At 31.7% G+C, this 18,425-nt stretch overlaps 1 protein-coding gene and 1 non-coding gene across 2 annotated transcripts; one reads left to right on the plus strand and one right to left on the minus strand.

Moving 5' to 3' along the window:
- Window positions 1-2,327: 2,327 nt before the first annotated feature.
- On the plus strand, window positions 2,328-2,434 carry LOC121228451 (small nucleolar RNA R71). Its single transcript, XR_005926027.1, has one exon. It is a non-coding gene; the product is annotated as a small nucleolar RNA R71 (small nucleolar RNA).
- A 13,596-nt stretch (window positions 2,435-16,030) lies between these two features.
- On the minus strand, window positions 16,031-17,177 carry LOC121228125 (uncharacterized). The gene is made up of 2 exons (XM_041111283.1): window positions 16,941-17,177; window positions 16,031-16,843 (listed from the first exon to the last, which is right to left on the minus strand). Exons 1-2 carry the CDS (start codon window positions 16,999-17,001, stop codon window positions 16,395-16,397), a joined length of 510 nt encoding a protein of 169 aa, XP_040967217.1. The 5' UTR covers window positions 17,002-17,177; the 3' UTR covers window positions 16,031-16,394.
- Between the last annotated feature and the right edge of the window lie 1,248 nt (window positions 17,178-18,425).

The raw sequence follows: 18,425 nt of genomic DNA on the forward strand, positions 1-18,425 counted from the left end.
CATAATCAAAGCAACACAAATATAAATGCCAACAACTCAATTTAACCATCACCTATTCACACATAGTCATCACATGTTAGTCATTTAACATAAACATAAATCATCCGTTAATACAATACTCTGTATTATTCCAAAATTCACTTGTCATACATATAACATTAATATCACGTATAACTCGTAACTTATCCGTATAAATAGTATTTAGGCCCGTTGAACCTATTAGAACTTCAAAGGATAGTTGAGTGAAAAATGTTAGTAATCCGTCAATTCATCATCATACATGCTCTTTCGAGTCATGGTCGGTAAGCTCCTCCTAAGCTAATAAACAGTAAGCTCTATTGAGCTAAACAGTAAGCTCTTTTGAGCTGAATCGGTAAGCTCCAATGAGCTGAAACAGTAGGCTCTTATGAGTTGTGGTCAGTCTGCAACAAACGTAAGAGCTCAACCAGTACGGTAATCTTAGTAACACGTCACTCGTATCCAATAAATTCACGTAGTTCAAATGGGGTTCAATAACGAATACAATATATCATTAAGACATTTATATTTCAAGTATTTCAATTATATACATTCAATTCAACAATTACAAGTATAGAAAAGTTCGATTCTAATTATACAAACTTACCTCGTAACCTTGGATAAAACTATCGGCTATTCATCGATCTTTCCTTTTCCCCGATCTAAACTCGATCTCAGCTTATCTTGACCTATATTATATCAAATTAACTCATTCAAACTTTCATTCAATTCAATTTAGCCTAAAACATTCATTTTGGCTAAATTACAAATTTACCCCTAGACTTTTGACTACTTTGCAATTTAGTACTTTTTACACAAAATGGCAAATTTATGCAATTTACCCTTAACCCATGTATAGCCAAATTTCACATAACCTCATAGCAACCCACATTTTCATTTTATTCACATTTTCAACCACAACATTTTTATCTTTCACAATTTAATCCCTAATTCTCATTTTTGTCAAAGATCATTTTATAAAACTTGTATATCTATTAACAACCATCAATAATCTAACAAGAAACTTCAAAATACCCAAGTATTCAACAATGGAATATCTCAAAATCTTCAACAATTTCAAAAACGTATATCTATTAACAACCATCAATAATCTAACAAGAAACTTCAAAATACCCAAGTATTCAACAATGGAATATCTCAAAATCTTCAACAATTTCAAAAACTAAGGTACAGGCTAGCTAGATTGAGCTGCAATGAGCTCGAAAACGTAGAAATCATTAAAAACTGAGCAAACACCGTACCTAGATGAGCACAAATAGCTTGGCCGAACCTTAAACTCTCCAATGGCTATTTTCTTTCTCTAATTTCAGTGATGAAGAGATAATGGAAGAAGATGATACAATTTTTTTAATTAAAAATTAACCTTATTTACTAATTTACTATATTAACCTTTAATAAAACATTAGAAAACCAACTATAACATGTCCAAGATTGCCCACTTACATTATAAATGGACTAATTACACAATAAGAACTTCCATGTTAATAAACCATAGCTATTTAATATTTTTACACAATAGAACTCAACTTTTACGCGTTATGCGATTTAGTCCTTTTTACGGAATTAAGCATTTAAATGGTAAAATTTATTTACGAAACTTTCACATAATAATTATATCATATTATAAACATAAAGAAATTAATAAAATAAATATTTTGACTTTGGATTTGTGGTCCCGAAACCATTGTTTCGATTTGACCTAAAAATGGGTTATTACACTGTACACCTTCAACAAGTTCACTAAATTGTTGGATGACTCAGCTTGTTGTGGTTTTGGAGCTTGTTGATTGAACCCTTGGGATTGTTTAGGTTTATGCTGCATGTAAGTGTTGTTCAGTCCATTTCCTTGGTTACTCCAAGAAAAGTTTGGATGGTTGCGCCATGAAGGATTGTAGAAGTTGGACCGTGGTCTGTGTCCACTTCTATTTTGGTGTTGATTCCTTACGTAATAAATTGACACAAGATTTGATTAAAAATTCTCGAAAGAATAATCATCCCTATAGTATACGCAAGAAACAACATCGAACTGACTTGGTGGTTAGGCTATAAAAATATTTAAACCATTAGTAATGTAAGTGCATCCACTTTGTGCACTCCGGCTACTCGTCTTTCTAAAGTTTTTTTGATTTGTTAGCCAGTGGTAATTGCTATTAGCTATCCTCTCAATGATCTCGTAAATCTCATTATAAGACTTAGACAAAATAGCATCATTCGCAAAAGCATCTAGCAACAACCTTGTGTGTGCGTTGAGACTATTATAAAATGTCTCAAATTGGGTGTAGAATGAAATCCCATGATGATGGCACCTACAAGGTAATTCTTTGAATCTCTCCCATGCCTCGTACAAAGCTTCATCATCCAATTGTTGAAAAGTGGTTATCTCATTTCACAACTTAGCATTTTTTCTAGGTGGGAAATACTTAACCAAAAATCTTTCTGTTAATTCTTTCCATGTAGATGTTGAACTTGGGGGCAATGAATTAAGTCATGCTCATGCTCAATGTCACAACGAGTATGGAAAAAACTTCAACCTTAATGCATCTTTAGTCACATCGACTATCTTAAACAAATTGCTTACCTCTTATGAATAATCAAAGGTGAAGGTGTGGATCATCCATAAGCGTTCCACTAAACTGATCCATCATTTGGAGCATTTGAAACATCAATGGTTTCAATTTAAATTGTGATGCCTCAATCTCCGGTCTCCTAATTCCCAAATTTAATTCATTGAAGAGTGGTACAGTGTACTGTCTTATGGTACGATTTCTATCATCAGCAATAAGGATTGGATTGTGCACATGATTGGATTTATTTTCTTGCCCATCATTTTGATATGCAAGGTCCATCTTAGTTTGTCTTTGAGCTGATCTTTGGCATCTTCTTTGTCTAAATATCTTGTAACAGCCTAATTTCAGTGAAATCGAAACAGTGGTTTCGGGACTACAAATCCGATCTGAAAATAAAGTTTATTTTTATTTTATTATATGGTTCGTATTATGATAGACATGTAGTGTGAAAATTTTGATACGAAAATTTTATCGATTAAGTGTTTAATTACGAGAAGGACTAAATCGCATAAAATACAAAAGTTGAATCTAGTAGCTATAAGGATTAAATAGCTGTGGACTTCAAAACTAGAGGTCCTTATATGGTGATTAGACCATTAAAGAAAAGTATATATATTTTTGGTGACTCATCCATGGAAATTTAGAAAAAGGGCAATGACTAAATTGGAATTTAAAAATATTTAATTAATTAAAAGATGAAAAGAAAATATCATCTTATTTTCTCATCTTCTTCAACCTAAAAATACATGGAAACCCTAGGAGAGAGAGAAGAAAATTTCATGGCTTAATTGGGTAAGTTTCCTTGTCCCGTTTTTAGTAATTTTTATATTTTTGAAACCGAGATAGCTTAATCTATCTATTTGGGGGATTAATTTGAAAATTTATCAAGGTATGAAATTTGGGTCATGGATGAATATGCTGAAAATTAAAAATTTATGGTAGAAAATGAAAGGTTGTTGATAGATAAACAACTGCTTTACAAATAATTTTTGATGAAAACATGATTTAGGACTAAAATGTAAAATTGTGAAATTGAAGAAAAATGATAAATATTTTATGAATACATGTGCTGCAAATTTTGTAATGGGATTTTGGTTAGGCTTGGAATAGGAAGTAAATTGCACAAGTTTCATTTTCAGAGCCGAAGGACGAAATTGGAATTTATGAAAAAGTTAAGGGTAAAATGGTAATTTTTCCTAGGACGTAAATTGAGTCCAAATGAGTATGAAATATGAGAAATTGATTATTAAAGCTATTTACATAGATCTAGAAACTCACATTCAAGGTTAGATCGAGGAAAAGAAAAAGTTTCAGATTAAGTAGATTTTATACGCAAACCAGTGTCGAGGTAAGTTCGTGTAACTTAATCGAGCATGTAATTATGTTAAATTAAATGTTGTGATTGTATGAAATGTGATTATCATTTATGTGATTTACTTGGATGTTACAAATATGAGAAATTAATACATGCTTGAAAATGGTGAAAAAGGGTTATGTCCCAATTAAATATTGAATTCCGATGAACATATGTACTTTCCCAAAATGAATGAGGTCTTGCTTTGCTGATGACGGGATTTAGCTCGGTCGAGTAATCCTATTGACTATGTTATAGAAAGGATTTAGCCCAGATGGGTAATCCTGATATAACACCTCTCGAGTATACGTTGCAATTAGGATTTAGCCTGGGCTGGTAATCCTATTATACGATATGTGGCTTGAGAGTGTGTTCCTTGATTAAATAGCCTAATGGGCACTCTTGAATAAGAATTGACGGATTATTGAATCGTACACCTCGAGTGTACTACTTGAGTATCCATCAAAATTTCAATAATTCAATAGACATAACTCTTGACATGGTATGAGTATTATGAGATAAAATGATAATTTCTTGAAAGAATATTGCATGATAAGCTCATCTATCCTTACTTGGTGTATATGAAGATTTTGTAACTAACATGTTTGATTGAATGCATGTGTTTAGGCAATTATGTCAAATGGATGGAAAACGTGATATTGTATGCTTAGATTTAATAAACGGGATTGGTAAGTTCAGTTTCTGTTATGCGAACTTACTAAGCATGTAATGCTTACTCCATTTTATTTTTCTTTATTTTATAGTGCTCAGAAGCTCACGAAGGTTGGAGATCATTGAAGCATCGTCATATTATCTATTAGCTATTTTGGGTATTTATAGTAGAATCATGTTGGTATAATGGCATGTATAGGACAATTTGGCCAAAAGTGGCTTGAAAATGATGTCTTGTAACCTAGCATTGGAATGGCTAGTAATGGTTTATTTTGGTATGATTAAGTAGGTTATTATATTATATACACATGTGTTATGTTAAGTATATGTGATCAAATGATGTTAATGCCTAAGTTAAACCAAGGTAAGTTTATAATCACATATGCATGTAATGATAGGCCTTGTTGAATGATGGAGTTTGCTTAATTTAAATGCTTGAAATGGTTGGTATTGGGAGTTTTAAGTGCAGGCCTTTGGTGTGATTTTGGGTGATAAATAAAGCTAGAAATGGCTTTATTTTGTCCACACGAGAAGACACACAGATGTGTGTGACACACGTACGTCTGTGACACACGGCCTAGTACATGGGCGTGTCAGTTGTGTGTCCTCTGCACCTTAATTTTGAGAAATAGAATGCTCAAAATTGTGCTACACAGCCTAGAACACGGACGTGTGTCTTGGCTGTGTGAAACCTGCACCTAATTTCGAATTGAATTAATTAACCACACGGCCTAGCACATGGGCGTGTGGCATGGCCGTGTGCACAAGTCAAAGAGTTATACAGGGTCAAACACGGCCTGAAGCACGGGCATCTCCCAAGGTCACATAGGCATGTCCCTTAAACCACACGGGCATGTGAGCCCTGTAACTTAGAAAATTTTTGTAATTTTGCAAAAAATTCTTAGAGTTCTCAATTAAGTCCTGACTCGATTCTAATGTTCGTATTGGGCTTCGAGGGTCCAATTAAGGGACGTTTTGAATGATCTCGGTTAATGAATATTAATTTACATGAATTATTTGTAAAATGTTCTAAAAGTTTCGGTAATGTTCTGAAACCCTATTCTGACGATAGATACGGGTTAAGGGTGTTACATGTTTGCTCGATCTTAGGGTCTACAAGTAATAAATTGATAATTCGATCTATGCTCATAAACAGTTGAAAAATAAATCACAAAAAATAATGAATAATGAATAAATTAGTAAGGTTAGAAGTTAGATAAAAGTGAAATAACAACCAAATTGAAAAGAATAATTTCACAAAAATGATTAAGGCAACAATCCTCGACAATGGCGCCAAAAACTTGTAAAGCTCGGTTTGTGCAACTGTACACAATCATTATCAAGTAATAAGTAAGTAAAGGAGTTATCGTCTTAATAGGGACTATGTATGTTAATCAATATATTGCAAAATTAAAGTTAACAATTTGATGATAAAAACACAATATCTTGATGATGGGTGATTAACTAAATTAATTGATCTAGATACAAGATTGATCCCTAATGCAATTTAAACTAAATGCGAAGTATGAAATGAAATGTATGAATGAATTTAACAAAAACACAAACTTCAACAATCAATAACATTAATAGGCTAGGATAATTAGATCATTCAACTTGTTTATATTTATCATGCTTAACAGTGTTCGGAAATTATTTCATGGAAACTCAATTTTTCATGAGTTTGGAAACCAAATTAAGTTCTTTCAGAATTTTTTACTTAGTAAAACATGCATTTTATTAATCATATTAAACTAAGGGTTTCTTAGGATTCACGTGAAGTAACAGGGATGGATTAGGCTTGAAATAGTTTAATCACATAAACCTAAAAACCATACAAGATAATAGAGTTCGGTAAAGTTATTATGAACCTTTAATTTAGTCGGGTTAGGATATAAATTAAGCATGCACATATGAATTATTGTTCCACTAGCCATCATCTGGTTAGGATGGCTCAGCTAATCCTAATGCATCCAATCACGTGTGAATGAAATAAATACTTGATTTTAATTGAAAACATGATCGATCGAGGCACAAACACTAGAGACATGATTTAAACAAACTTCATTAAAAAAATGCAATCATCCTAGCTAAACATAATTAAGCTACCATTGTTGATGACAAGATAATAAAGCACATTGTAAACATGATTAAAATCAAAATAACAAAGTAAAAGAAGAATAAACTCTGTCAAATTAGCAGTCTCATGAACTCTGATTGAAGATGTTTTCCTTTGATCCTTGTGTTGCTCCTTTGCTAATGGCTCCTTAAGGTGGCCGGCCAAGAGATAATTTTATCAAGGTTTTTGGCTAAGGAAGAAAATATGGGATGCTATGCATAGAAATGAAAAGAGGAAATGAGAGAATGAATGATGATTGAGAGATGTGAAGAATAAGGGATGTAGGGATGATGGATGATAGAAATGGGGAATGAGTAGAGGTATTTATACTTGAAGTAGATGGTAGAGTTTATTAAAAATAGGGATTGGAATCCCTCCATTTTCTCCATTGCTTTGTTAGCCACATTTTGTGGAAGAATATAGATGATGGTTCCTTTATTTGAGCATAGAATCATGCTAAATTTAGGTATGGGTTGGATGGTTTCAAGGGCAATCTTTGTGTGTTGGTTTTCAATGATTCTCCAAATGTTAAGACCTCTAGTAAATATCCCAAAACAGATTTTGGGTAACCAACATGCTTGTGTCGAATTTGGGCTTGACTCCTCCTTGTTGGATAGTTTTGTGACCCATTAAATAACTAGACTTGTCCACCATGTAGCATCATTTTAACTGGGTCAAAATAATACCTTATTGACCCATTTATTATGGTTTGCCCATCCAACATAGGAAATAAATAGCTCATGTTTATGCAACTTTATAATCTCTTTATTAAATCAACTTCATGGTCCCACTGCACAATTAAATATAATACATTAATAAATAACATGAAATAATTTAATTTATGCACAAAATTCATGTAATAAAGCACAAATTTGCATATTTTATAAATTCTTGTCCATTATCAACGTTTAAGCAAAATTCACTAAAGTAATTAACAAATACTTAGGATTAGTATTTTTTTAAGTAAAAAGATGGTAAAAGCTACCAGAAAAAATCTATATAAATTAGAGTTTACAAGTACGCCACCAAGGCATTCCATTCAGAATTTTTACAATATGAATTTTCCTAAACTCACATTACGTGAGGTTTGCCCATTATCGTCTTGAAACACACAGAGAAACCAATTGGGAAATCACCATTCATTAGTTCATTTTCAGAGGGTGTCATTGCCATGAACTTTTCATTTAGAGTTTCATATTAGAGTTCATGTTTTCTATCTTGGCGAACTTCATCAAATACCACCGCGATGACTAGACACAGACTCCTTTTATAGACTTTTCATGCACTGGGACAATTTATGCCCAACATTTTTATTCACCAACATACACCCAACATAACATACATCTCATAGCATACATATAGACATATATGTATAGCCATACTTCAACATTTCAGTACTTATACACTAATCATCACATACTTTAATTTGCCAGATTCACTATCCATATACATATTATACTTTTCATAGTTTTGGATCCATAGTTCAATAAATTCCCTAGAAGTATTTTCTCGATATGAACAATAGACATGCAAGAGTAGTATAGAACTCACCTGATACTCACTTACAGCTGCTCTACTCCAAACCAAAATCCATCAAGCAAATCAACAGCAAATAATGCCACAACACATAAAAACACCCTTAAAAATTATTCACATACATTTTACCATCATCCCTAACATTGGAAATCCCCATGCAAAGCCTTATATATTTTCTTACTATTCAACCGCTTATAACAAACTTACTCTTTCAAAACTCAACATGTAGAGTCATATAACTTACCCAAACATGTAGTAAATATTGATAAGATCCATAATTATTGCATCCAACTTAAAGGAGAAAGAAATGCTTTTGGTTCTAGAAAGAATTAGATAGCAGCATTTTAGAAAAAGGAAAAAGAACAACCCCCTTTTCTCAATCCCATATACAAATATGTATAAAACCGAAGTCCTTAGTGGCACTTAACATGTATCACATTCTTTCAGAATTGTCTTTAATAATAGCCTACACCATCTGAGAAAAACATAAATGAAAATTCAATATTATTCAATCCAATTTGACTCCTAACTAGATTACCTTGTATCATAACTTGAACAATACTTCAAACATACAAGCGCACTATACTTCTAGCGTGAACTCATACCATAACTACCTTTTTACTTTGTTGTTATCATTTTCCAATTAACATAGTAATTTAGCAAATCATTAACTTACACAAAGATCGAAATATGCCCATCTTATACACCCAAAGAATTATTTGGACGAATACTATTTCACCACACAGATCATTTTGATCCTATGCCCCATAACCTTGAATCTGCCAAAACTGGGGTGTTACAAATATTTTAAAATTTTAAGAATTTAAAAAATAAAAAATATTTTTAAAAAATTAATTAATTACTGATGGGGCATACACGTAGACTGTCATGTCAGTAAAATTAATAAATGTTTAACTTTTTTTATTTATTTTGAGATTATTTGATAAATAATACAAGTTCAAAAGTTAAAAGAGATAAAAAATTAAATAAAAAGTTATTATAAATTTTTTTTGGAAGGTAGAGGAGAAATAATCCATTATGCTTTTTATTTATAATGGAAACAGCTTTCGTTTTATTATGATTTTGATATGACTGTGTGTGCTGAAATCTGAAAATAATAATAAATTATAGGACGCAGTAGGATGTAGTAGAAAAATGAAAAAACTACATAAACGGACTGATGACAACATCAAAATAGGAAAGGAATCAATTTCTTTTCTACCCCAATTTCCCTGAATTAGAAAGGAAAAGAGAACTTCAAATAATATATGCCTTTTGTTACACAATATTTTATTAATACTTTCTAATTGATTAGAGGTTGGTTGCTTACAGTTTGGTTACTAAACAAGGGCTGATTGGTCAATGGTGCGATAATGGGTGCCAAAATAAAAGCTCTTGATAATGTCGTAATTGCAATTTAGAAGTGCTCTGTGATCAGTGTAGAGTATTTATGGTCCCAAAAGGGCATCTATGTCATTTAGCACCATTTGGCAAAGTTTCAAAGTGTCAACGATTGAACAAATCTAGTCCTTTCAAAATCAAACTAGAATGTTTTGCCCACTATCGCCTTGGCTTCAATTTTTTAATTATATTTATATTTATATTATGTCTAATTTACACCTGTAAATGCTATCTCTTTCTTTTTCATTATAAACATAAACGGTTAAATTTCGATTCTAGTCTTCTTATTTTATTAACTTATATAAAATAATCAGATTTCAATTTTAATCCCTATATTATATTTAAACTTAATATTTAATTTTCATACTTTATTTTTTTTACAGAATTTGTTTCCGCAATCTATATGATTTCTTTAGTTATTTATATATATAAAAAAAAGGTTTTAAGTGATTCTGTCATCAGTGTTCTTTTTGTTTTTTATTTTTTCCCTATAAGATAACAATAAAGTTTTAGTATTGACCCTTCTACTTTGCTAAATTTTAGGATTTAGTTTATTTTTTTTAAAATTAAATTACAAATGATTGTTTTAGGTCAAATTATGATTGTGGTCCTTCTATTATATTTAAATTTAAAATTTAATATCTATACTTTAATTTGACATGATCTGATTCTTCTGTTTTTAGTTAGTCCAAATAGTTGATTACTTCAATTAAAATGCTTAGGCCAAAGGTTCTCCTAAAACTACCCATTCCAAACTTATAAAATCGAATTAGATTTACTTTTTGGTTAGAAAGGTGTACTTATCGTATTGATTTTTTTTGTATGTGTTAGAAAGATATTTTTAAGAAATATTCATGACCACATTTTAATCGGAATAGTTAAAGATTTTAATTACTTGGACCAACTAATGTCGTTGATAAAGTAGACGATCAAATTATGTTAAATTGAAATATAAAATAAATCCTAAAAAATTAGCAAAGTAGAGGGATCAATAACAAAATTTTTACTGTTATCTCAGAGGTGAAGCCATATTTTTTTTTGGGGGGGGGGGAGAAGTAGAATTAGATTGTATAGTTTTATGATAGTAAAAATATAATTTTAACCATTTTAATAGTGTATATTTTTATAGTTTTTAAAGGATTAAACCAAATTTTTATCATTTTGGGGGCCAAAATGCATTTTTACCATTACTAATATAAAATTTTATAAACTCTAAAGGGGATTCAATGAAAATTTTTCTATTTTAGGGGATGGGGGTCCTGCCATCCCCCCTCTAGATTCGTCATTGTGTTCTCTTGTAGGGTAAAAAGAAAAAAGAGAAAAAGAGCACCTATGATATAATCACTTCTAACCTTCTTTTTATGTAAATAACTAATGAAATTATAATAATTGAAGTAACAAATTATGTAGAAAGATAAAGTATGTAGATTAAATCTTAAATTCAAGCGTAATATAAAGTCCAAAATTGAAATTAACCATTTTATGTAATCTAATAAAATAAAGGGACCAGAATTTAAAATTAACCATTTATGTTTATAAAGAAAAAAAGGAGAGAGAGAGAGAGAAAGATAGCACCGGACAGGTGTCAATGAAGGAATGCCTTTAAGGCCTTCCTCTTATACATAGTAGTATAGGTTTTCTTTTTTTTAAATGTGGACTCAATCATTGGCTGAAGAATAAATTTGTGTGAATTTAAAATTGATTGAGATAATATTTAGGATTTAATTTCTTTTATTGTAAATCATTTTTCTTCTCTCATTATAATGGAATTACTCATTTGTGCAAAATATATAAGTACTTAATGGAAATCAAGTAAATTTTGCAATTAAAAGTTTACTTGCTAGAATAAAAAGCTAAATAACATAAAATTCTTGAATTCGATAGTTACTTCATCAAATATTTGACAGTTCTTTACTTTTTCTTTTTTTTTTCTTAATGTAAAACAAATATTTTCTTTTATATTAATCTTATAATGGCTATTGGTAAAGTGATAGAATTTGTATATAAAACTTATTAAATATATGTTTAATAATTGGATAAGTACTTTTAAGTTGTTTTGTTTAAGGGTTAATACAACAAAAAATTATTTTAAAAATCAGTTGAACCTTTAATTGAATATAAACAATCAATTGAGCTTTTTAATTGTTAAAATTGGTGTAAGTTCTATCCATTGTTATGCCCGTCATGTAATGAAAACGAGTACAATCTTTTTAAAAAGTTTAAAAACCATAAAAATTATTAAAAACTAATAGAAAATTATAAAATTATAAAGAAATATTTAAAAACTATAAAATATTGAAAATGTTTTAAGAATATTATTAAAAAAGTATAAAACAAATTAAAATAAATCCATCTTAAAAGATTATCACCTTAAACCACGACAATGTATCCTCATCCAAGTATTTGGTTCCAATTTTGGGTGGAGATAGTTCAAGGGCAGTTAATTTTAGAAAATATTTTTTTTGTTTTTTACTTTATTCTTGAAAGGAGATAAATAATTTGGAGAGCTATATATTAATGAATTTTTCATTTTTAATGTTGATAATATTTAGAGTATAAGCGGAGATGACAAATGGAAATAGTTTCCAAATGTAGGCAGGTCTACATTTTTCAAAGGCTTAGTAACTCTTATAAACATGATAAAACAAGTTACCTACGTAGATGACAAATCATTCTGTATACGACAATACTTTTTGAATTAATATCACATTAATGTCGAAAAACTTTTGAGTTATATATTTGTCTCCATACAATTTCAATTTATTTTCTATTTTTATACTTTTTATAATATATTTTGTATTTTATATTTAAATTTAAATTTTTTTATAATTTTAATATATTAATGTAATTTTAATAATTTTATATTTATATACTTTTTTTAATTTTTATAATTTTAAAAAATTCTAAAAAATTTAAAATTTCAATAATGTTTTAAATATTTTTTTATCATTTTGATTTTTAAACATTTTAAAGAAAATGTACCACAATCCTTATGTGTTATACAATGAAAATAATAGTAATTTATATGCAACTTAGTAATTTAAGGCTTTATTGATTTTTTATATTCGATTAATGATTAAATTGGGTGATATTTTTTTATTGAAGGTACAATTGATTATTAACTTATTTTATAGAATCTTTTTATTATATTAAATATTTATTTAAAATTTATACAAAAATATATAAAAAAAACACCATCATAAAATGTTATTTATCATTTAAAAGAAATAATATATTAATTTTTTAATTGAATTAATCCATGATTTTAATAATAACTATATATATTTGATATAGACGTTTCAGAGTAATAAACAGGGATGATCATTTGTCATATTGCTGCTATACATTGAATAGAGCTGATAAATATAGTTGCACCTATATGTAATTGTCATTATATTTGATGATTATTAATAAGAATCTGAAACTTCATACCGACATGAGAGAGTAATCTCAATTGCATACCACAAATCAGATTTTACCCAATTCAAGATATATAATGTAAAACGCGGCTTTCCTCTGGCCCAACCTAACTAAAGAAACTCACTCGTATCTTTAAAATCGGACATTTTACCCAAAAAAAATTATTTTCTAAAAATATTTACGGAAAATGACTAATTTTTTGATTATTTATTAGAAAGGGCCGAATCCCCTAAAAACGCTTTCACATAAACGCGATCTCAGGTGTCAGCAAAACGCGTCCCAGGGGGAGCATTTTGTCCATGTCAGTACAAAACGCTTTCTTTAGGATGCGCTTTGTGCTGACGTGGATAAAATGCTCCCCCAGGAACGCGTTTTGTCCCGATTTCTTAACCCCCAAAGACTACTTTTTTTTACCGTTTCGACTCCAACGGTAAAAAAAAACTATAAAATCCCCCTTTCATTTTTTTTCACACTAAAATCCTCTCAAAATTCTATCAAATTTCTCTCAAAGCTCTCTTTAATTTTTTCAAAAAATATTTATTTAAATTTTTTCTGAATTATTTTTTTTAAATTAACAAATATTCGATCGTGTTCACAATGGCCGGAAAATTAAATCGTCTCGATAAAGAACACATCTCCGTCGAACAAAGGTAAGTGTTAATTTTAATTTTTCAATATTATTTAATATTTTTTTCATTTATGCAATTTTAATTAATTTTTATTTTATAATTTTTTATAACAGTCTATAGATCGGGTGTTGCAATGCTATATCCGTAATATGTTTGGTCCTTCATCACCGTTGATAGAGAATTACCTGCGGGAAGCGAGTTTTTGGCACGTGGACACGATAGGCTAGGGGTGCAAGTTGGTCCTGAAATTAATCAGTGCGTTGATAGAAAGGTAGAGACCCGAGACGCACACTTTCCATCTTCCATGCAGAGAGTGTACTATCACTCTAGAATACGTGTAGTTGCAATTGGGATTACCGGTGGATGGGTACACAGTCATCGAGCCCGCTCAATCTGGTAATTGGGGAGCCGTATGCTACGAGCTTTTGGGTGCTATTCCGGATAATATTAACGGAGGTCAGATCGAGATGGGCTGGTTACAAGACATATTCTCAGAGCCGGATAATGATTCGACTGAACTAGAAAGAATACGATAGGCTCGGACATACATTCTTCAGACGATTAGAGGTTATTTAATGCCGGACTTGTCACAAAACCTCGTACATCTGAGATGGCTGCTGAAACTCGTTGATTTTAGAGCAACCGGTGAATTTAGTTGGGGGTCTACTGTGTTAGCAAATTTGTACAAGGAGATGTGCGGGGTGACATGACCGAATAAAGCCAAAATTGGAGGTTGCCTATCTCTACTGCAATTATGAGCACGGTTTCGCGTTCCATTTTTACGTCCTCGAGTAGACCACCCATATACATTCTCACTCATAACGAAGTAAATTTTATATTAGATTTTACAATTATTACGTAGATTTAAAATATAATTGTATGCTAAAAAATTATTTAATTAGGTGAAACCATTAGGCGAGCTATGTTGGAATACCTACCTCTCTTGAAGATATACGGCTTCTATTAGACTAACAGTCAGAAGCACAAGTAAGTATTAAATAAAATATATATACATAATAAAATAGTCATTTTGTATTTAGTATTTAGTATTATGTTTATAACTAATATTTTTATCATGTTCATAGTTTTAATGGGCACCATACGAGGATTCGGCAATTCAGGCAGTAATTCCGGATAAATTCTTTCAAAATCCGAATATTTGGCATGTGAAGGTCCCATTGGTCAACTATGCTACCGTGGAGATACACCAGTCAGATATAGTATTACAGCAATTTGAATTCCGAAAATCGATTCCCGTGGCACCTGAGGTGCTTAATGATGAGCACAAAGCTGACTTACGGCAAATGAATACGGATTGGATGAGATACTGGTCAGAATATATCGAAATATGGGAAAATTAGTATGATTATTTACCTACTCAGGAATTGATCATCGTTCCTGAGTTAGCGTACGTGCCAGAATACATGCCATGGTTTAGGATCCATGGCAAGCCATATTTACTGTTGGAAGAGGAGAGGCGGCAGGAAATTCATGTCCAAAGGGAATGACGAGGCCCTTTAAATCCAAGAAGAAGGGATAATGATGCGGGCACATCAACAGCGCCCACACAATCACCAGGTCCATCAACCGCGCCCACACAGTCACCGGGCCCAACACTTCAACCAACGACACCAATATCATGGCCTTTTCAGATTATGCCAGTTGCATATCCTAGCCCTTACATGTATTCTAACCCTTATATGTTTCCTTTTCCCAGTCCTATGGCAGGTTGGAATACATGGCCCGATTTATCTCCGTTCCTGATTACTCTGATTCAACCGCCGATCTATAGGCCGCTGTTGTATGAGGGATCGCATGAGGCATTGTCGGGGAGCTCTTCTTTTTACTAATCCCCATCGCAATATAGGATTCAAACACTTTTGCCATGGGTGATGCAAACACTTCCGTAGTCATTATTCTATCAAGGTGAGTCATCCTCCTAACACCCACAATCAGATCCCCTGTCAGAGGAACCACAATTCCCACCGGAGCAACCACAATCCTTGCCGAAAGCTGAACCAAGGAAGAATCCAACGCGTAACCGTCAACGACCTCCATGTGGCACTAATTCTAACTGGCACCAACATTGATTTTTCTTAATATATTTGTATAAACTTTCTTATATTGTTTCATTTAATAAATAAAAGTTATTTTTAATATTTTAATTGTAATTTAATCTTTATATTTTTAATAAAATAAGAGCTTTTTTGAATAAGACAATATTTTTAATATTTTTATAATTTTAATAAAATATAAATAATGCAACATAATTTTATTACAATAACTATCAGCTATTCCGATTTGGACATGATCGAGCTGTATGGCCTGGGTTCCTACACCATCCACACAACTTCTATTGGTTGGTTGTTTCTTAGATATCCATATTGTTACGTATTCTAGTCAAGTAAGGTCGACCCTTTGGTTTGTGACGCAATTCTCTATCTGGTAATAGCTTAAATGGAGCAAGCGATATAGACGGCCACTTATGTTCCCCTAGGACCGGTGGGAATACGTGTCTCCAAATGTTGTACATGTGTTCTATTTTGTACTCTTCGTCAACATAGCTCATGGGATCCAGACGGAGATTCTAACAAGTTGTAATTACATGAGCGCATGAATAACGAAGTGGTCAAACCTCCCACAGTCGTAGGTCCTATTTCTCAAGCGTACACAATATTGCCTCCAATAATACCTTGGTTCGGTCTATCAAACTCCGTCACACGAAACCATAGATTATCGCAATCATGACACACTGTGTGCATGGTGTTGGCTTGTGCCTTCACATTGTTAATTTCTTGCAATATCTTTGCGCACCATACATGGCCTCCCTGCATTTGGCCTTTATAACTTGCTGCTCGCTTTGAAAATAGTGTCGCTAAACGAAAATATGTCTCTCGCACAACTGATGTTATCGGTAAATAACGTGTTCCTTTTAGAGTATAATTTATACATTCAGCCAAGTTTGAGGTCATATGACCATATCGTAGGCCGCCGTCGTATACTTGTGTCCACTGTTCGAAAGGTATGTTGCAGAGGCAGTCTGCGCCTTCATTAACTGAACACAAACCCGCCAACATTTCATGAAAACAGTCCTTACTTATCTCATACCCTGCCAATATAAGTTGATAGCAAAAATTACATACCACTCTTCCATTCAGAATAAATTGAATATTACAAACGAAATTAATTTAATAGAGATTAAATACCAATATTCTTCACTTGCCGTTGTTCAGTTGTAGATCGATATTGCCCGTAGTAGTTGGACATAACGTACCTTAGGCAATACCGATGGTGTGTATGATGCCATAGGCTTCCTTGTCACTTAATTGTGGCTAGAATTCTAGTGCCCTGATCCGATATAACGCAGATATCAGGTTGGGGGCAGACATGTCTCCTTAACCTAGAAAGAAAGAAATCCCAATCATTAGCTACTCCCCCGGTGTTATTGCAAACGCAATTGGAAAGATTCTCCCACTGTCATCCTATGCCACAGCTAGCAATAGTTGATGCGTATATCACTATAGCAAAACAGGTTTTTAGCGGCATTTTTTTGGGCCTATAAGCGCCGCTAAAACAATTTGCGGCATTTTTATAAGCGTCGCAAAAATTACTGCTATAGATAACGTCGCTAAATTTTGCAGCGTTTTTACAAAAAAATGCCACAAAAGAACATGACCTTTAGTGGCACTTTCCCCAAAAATGCCACTAAAGAACATGACCTTTAGCGGCGCTTTCCCCAAAAATTCCGCTAAAGACATGATCTTTAGTGACGCTTTCCTTATAAACGCTAGTAAAGACCATATTAAATTCAACTTCCTTTTTAATCATCTCATTTACATTCTTAGCTTAAATGATCATACAAAATTTAAATAACCTAACAATGGACACATTTTAAATTGTTTTTGAATTCAAAAACATTAATATGAGAACTTTTCATAATGTTTGATCAAAATGTTAACATAATCATCTTTGAAAACCCAATCTAATGACTACAATACACTTTCTTCTAAAAAGTAAAATCTTTGAAACTTCTGCCGAATAAATAACATGATGTTCACTATAAGAAACTTCAACTACAAGTATACTACAATTACTTGTCAGTTTAATTCCAACAGAGCTTCTTGATTGACCTGCTCCAGACCTGCATAAGTACTTGTGAGTTGAAGCTACTGCACCCATGATCATACCTAAAATTGCAAAAACATAGAATCAATGAACTCATATAGAGTATAACAAATCATCTGTGAGCTTTGAAGTTCTTCAAATGCTACACAAAGAACTTACATAATTTATACATATTTATTTCTTATGTTTTTTCCTGGCTATAGATTTTTCAAAATAATTAATAAAATTATAATAAATTCCACTTTTAGCATAAATTCAAGGGCTTATGCAGCAAAAAAAATCTTAAAATTTACCCTCAAATAAATCCATAGATCCTTATATTACTCTTATTAAATCCTTAACCTTTAATTTACATTCAAGTAAGTTCTAACTCTAGAAGAAAAACACACCTGAAACTCTGCATTACGATCCTCAACCGATGATGGAAGTTGAGAAAGGCAAATTTCAGCAGCAATGTCCCATGCATCCCTGGAATGTATAGAAGAAAATTTTAAAATAAACAACTAAGAAACAAATTGTAAGGTAAGTCAATATCCCTTGCAATACCACATATGGTGCTGATGGGT

The sequence above is a fragment of the Gossypium hirsutum genome, chromosome A04, assembly GCF_007990345.1.
Source record: "Gossypium hirsutum isolate 1008001.06 chromosome A04, Gossypium_hirsutum_v2.1, whole genome shotgun sequence".
In the NCBI taxonomy this organism is placed as follows: Eukaryota; Viridiplantae; Streptophyta; class Magnoliopsida; order Malvales; family Malvaceae; genus Gossypium; species Gossypium hirsutum.

Excerpts from the sequence above, each read along its gene's own strand:
- LOC121228125 (XM_041111283.1), bottom strand. The coding sequence starts at position 17,001 with ATGTCCAACTACTACGGGCAATATCGATCTACAACTGAACAACGGCAA. Across the intron at positions 16,844-16,940 it reads ACGGCAAGTGAAGAATATTG|GGTATGAGATAAGTAAGGAC; the intron begins GTATTTAATCTC and ends TTATATTGGCAG.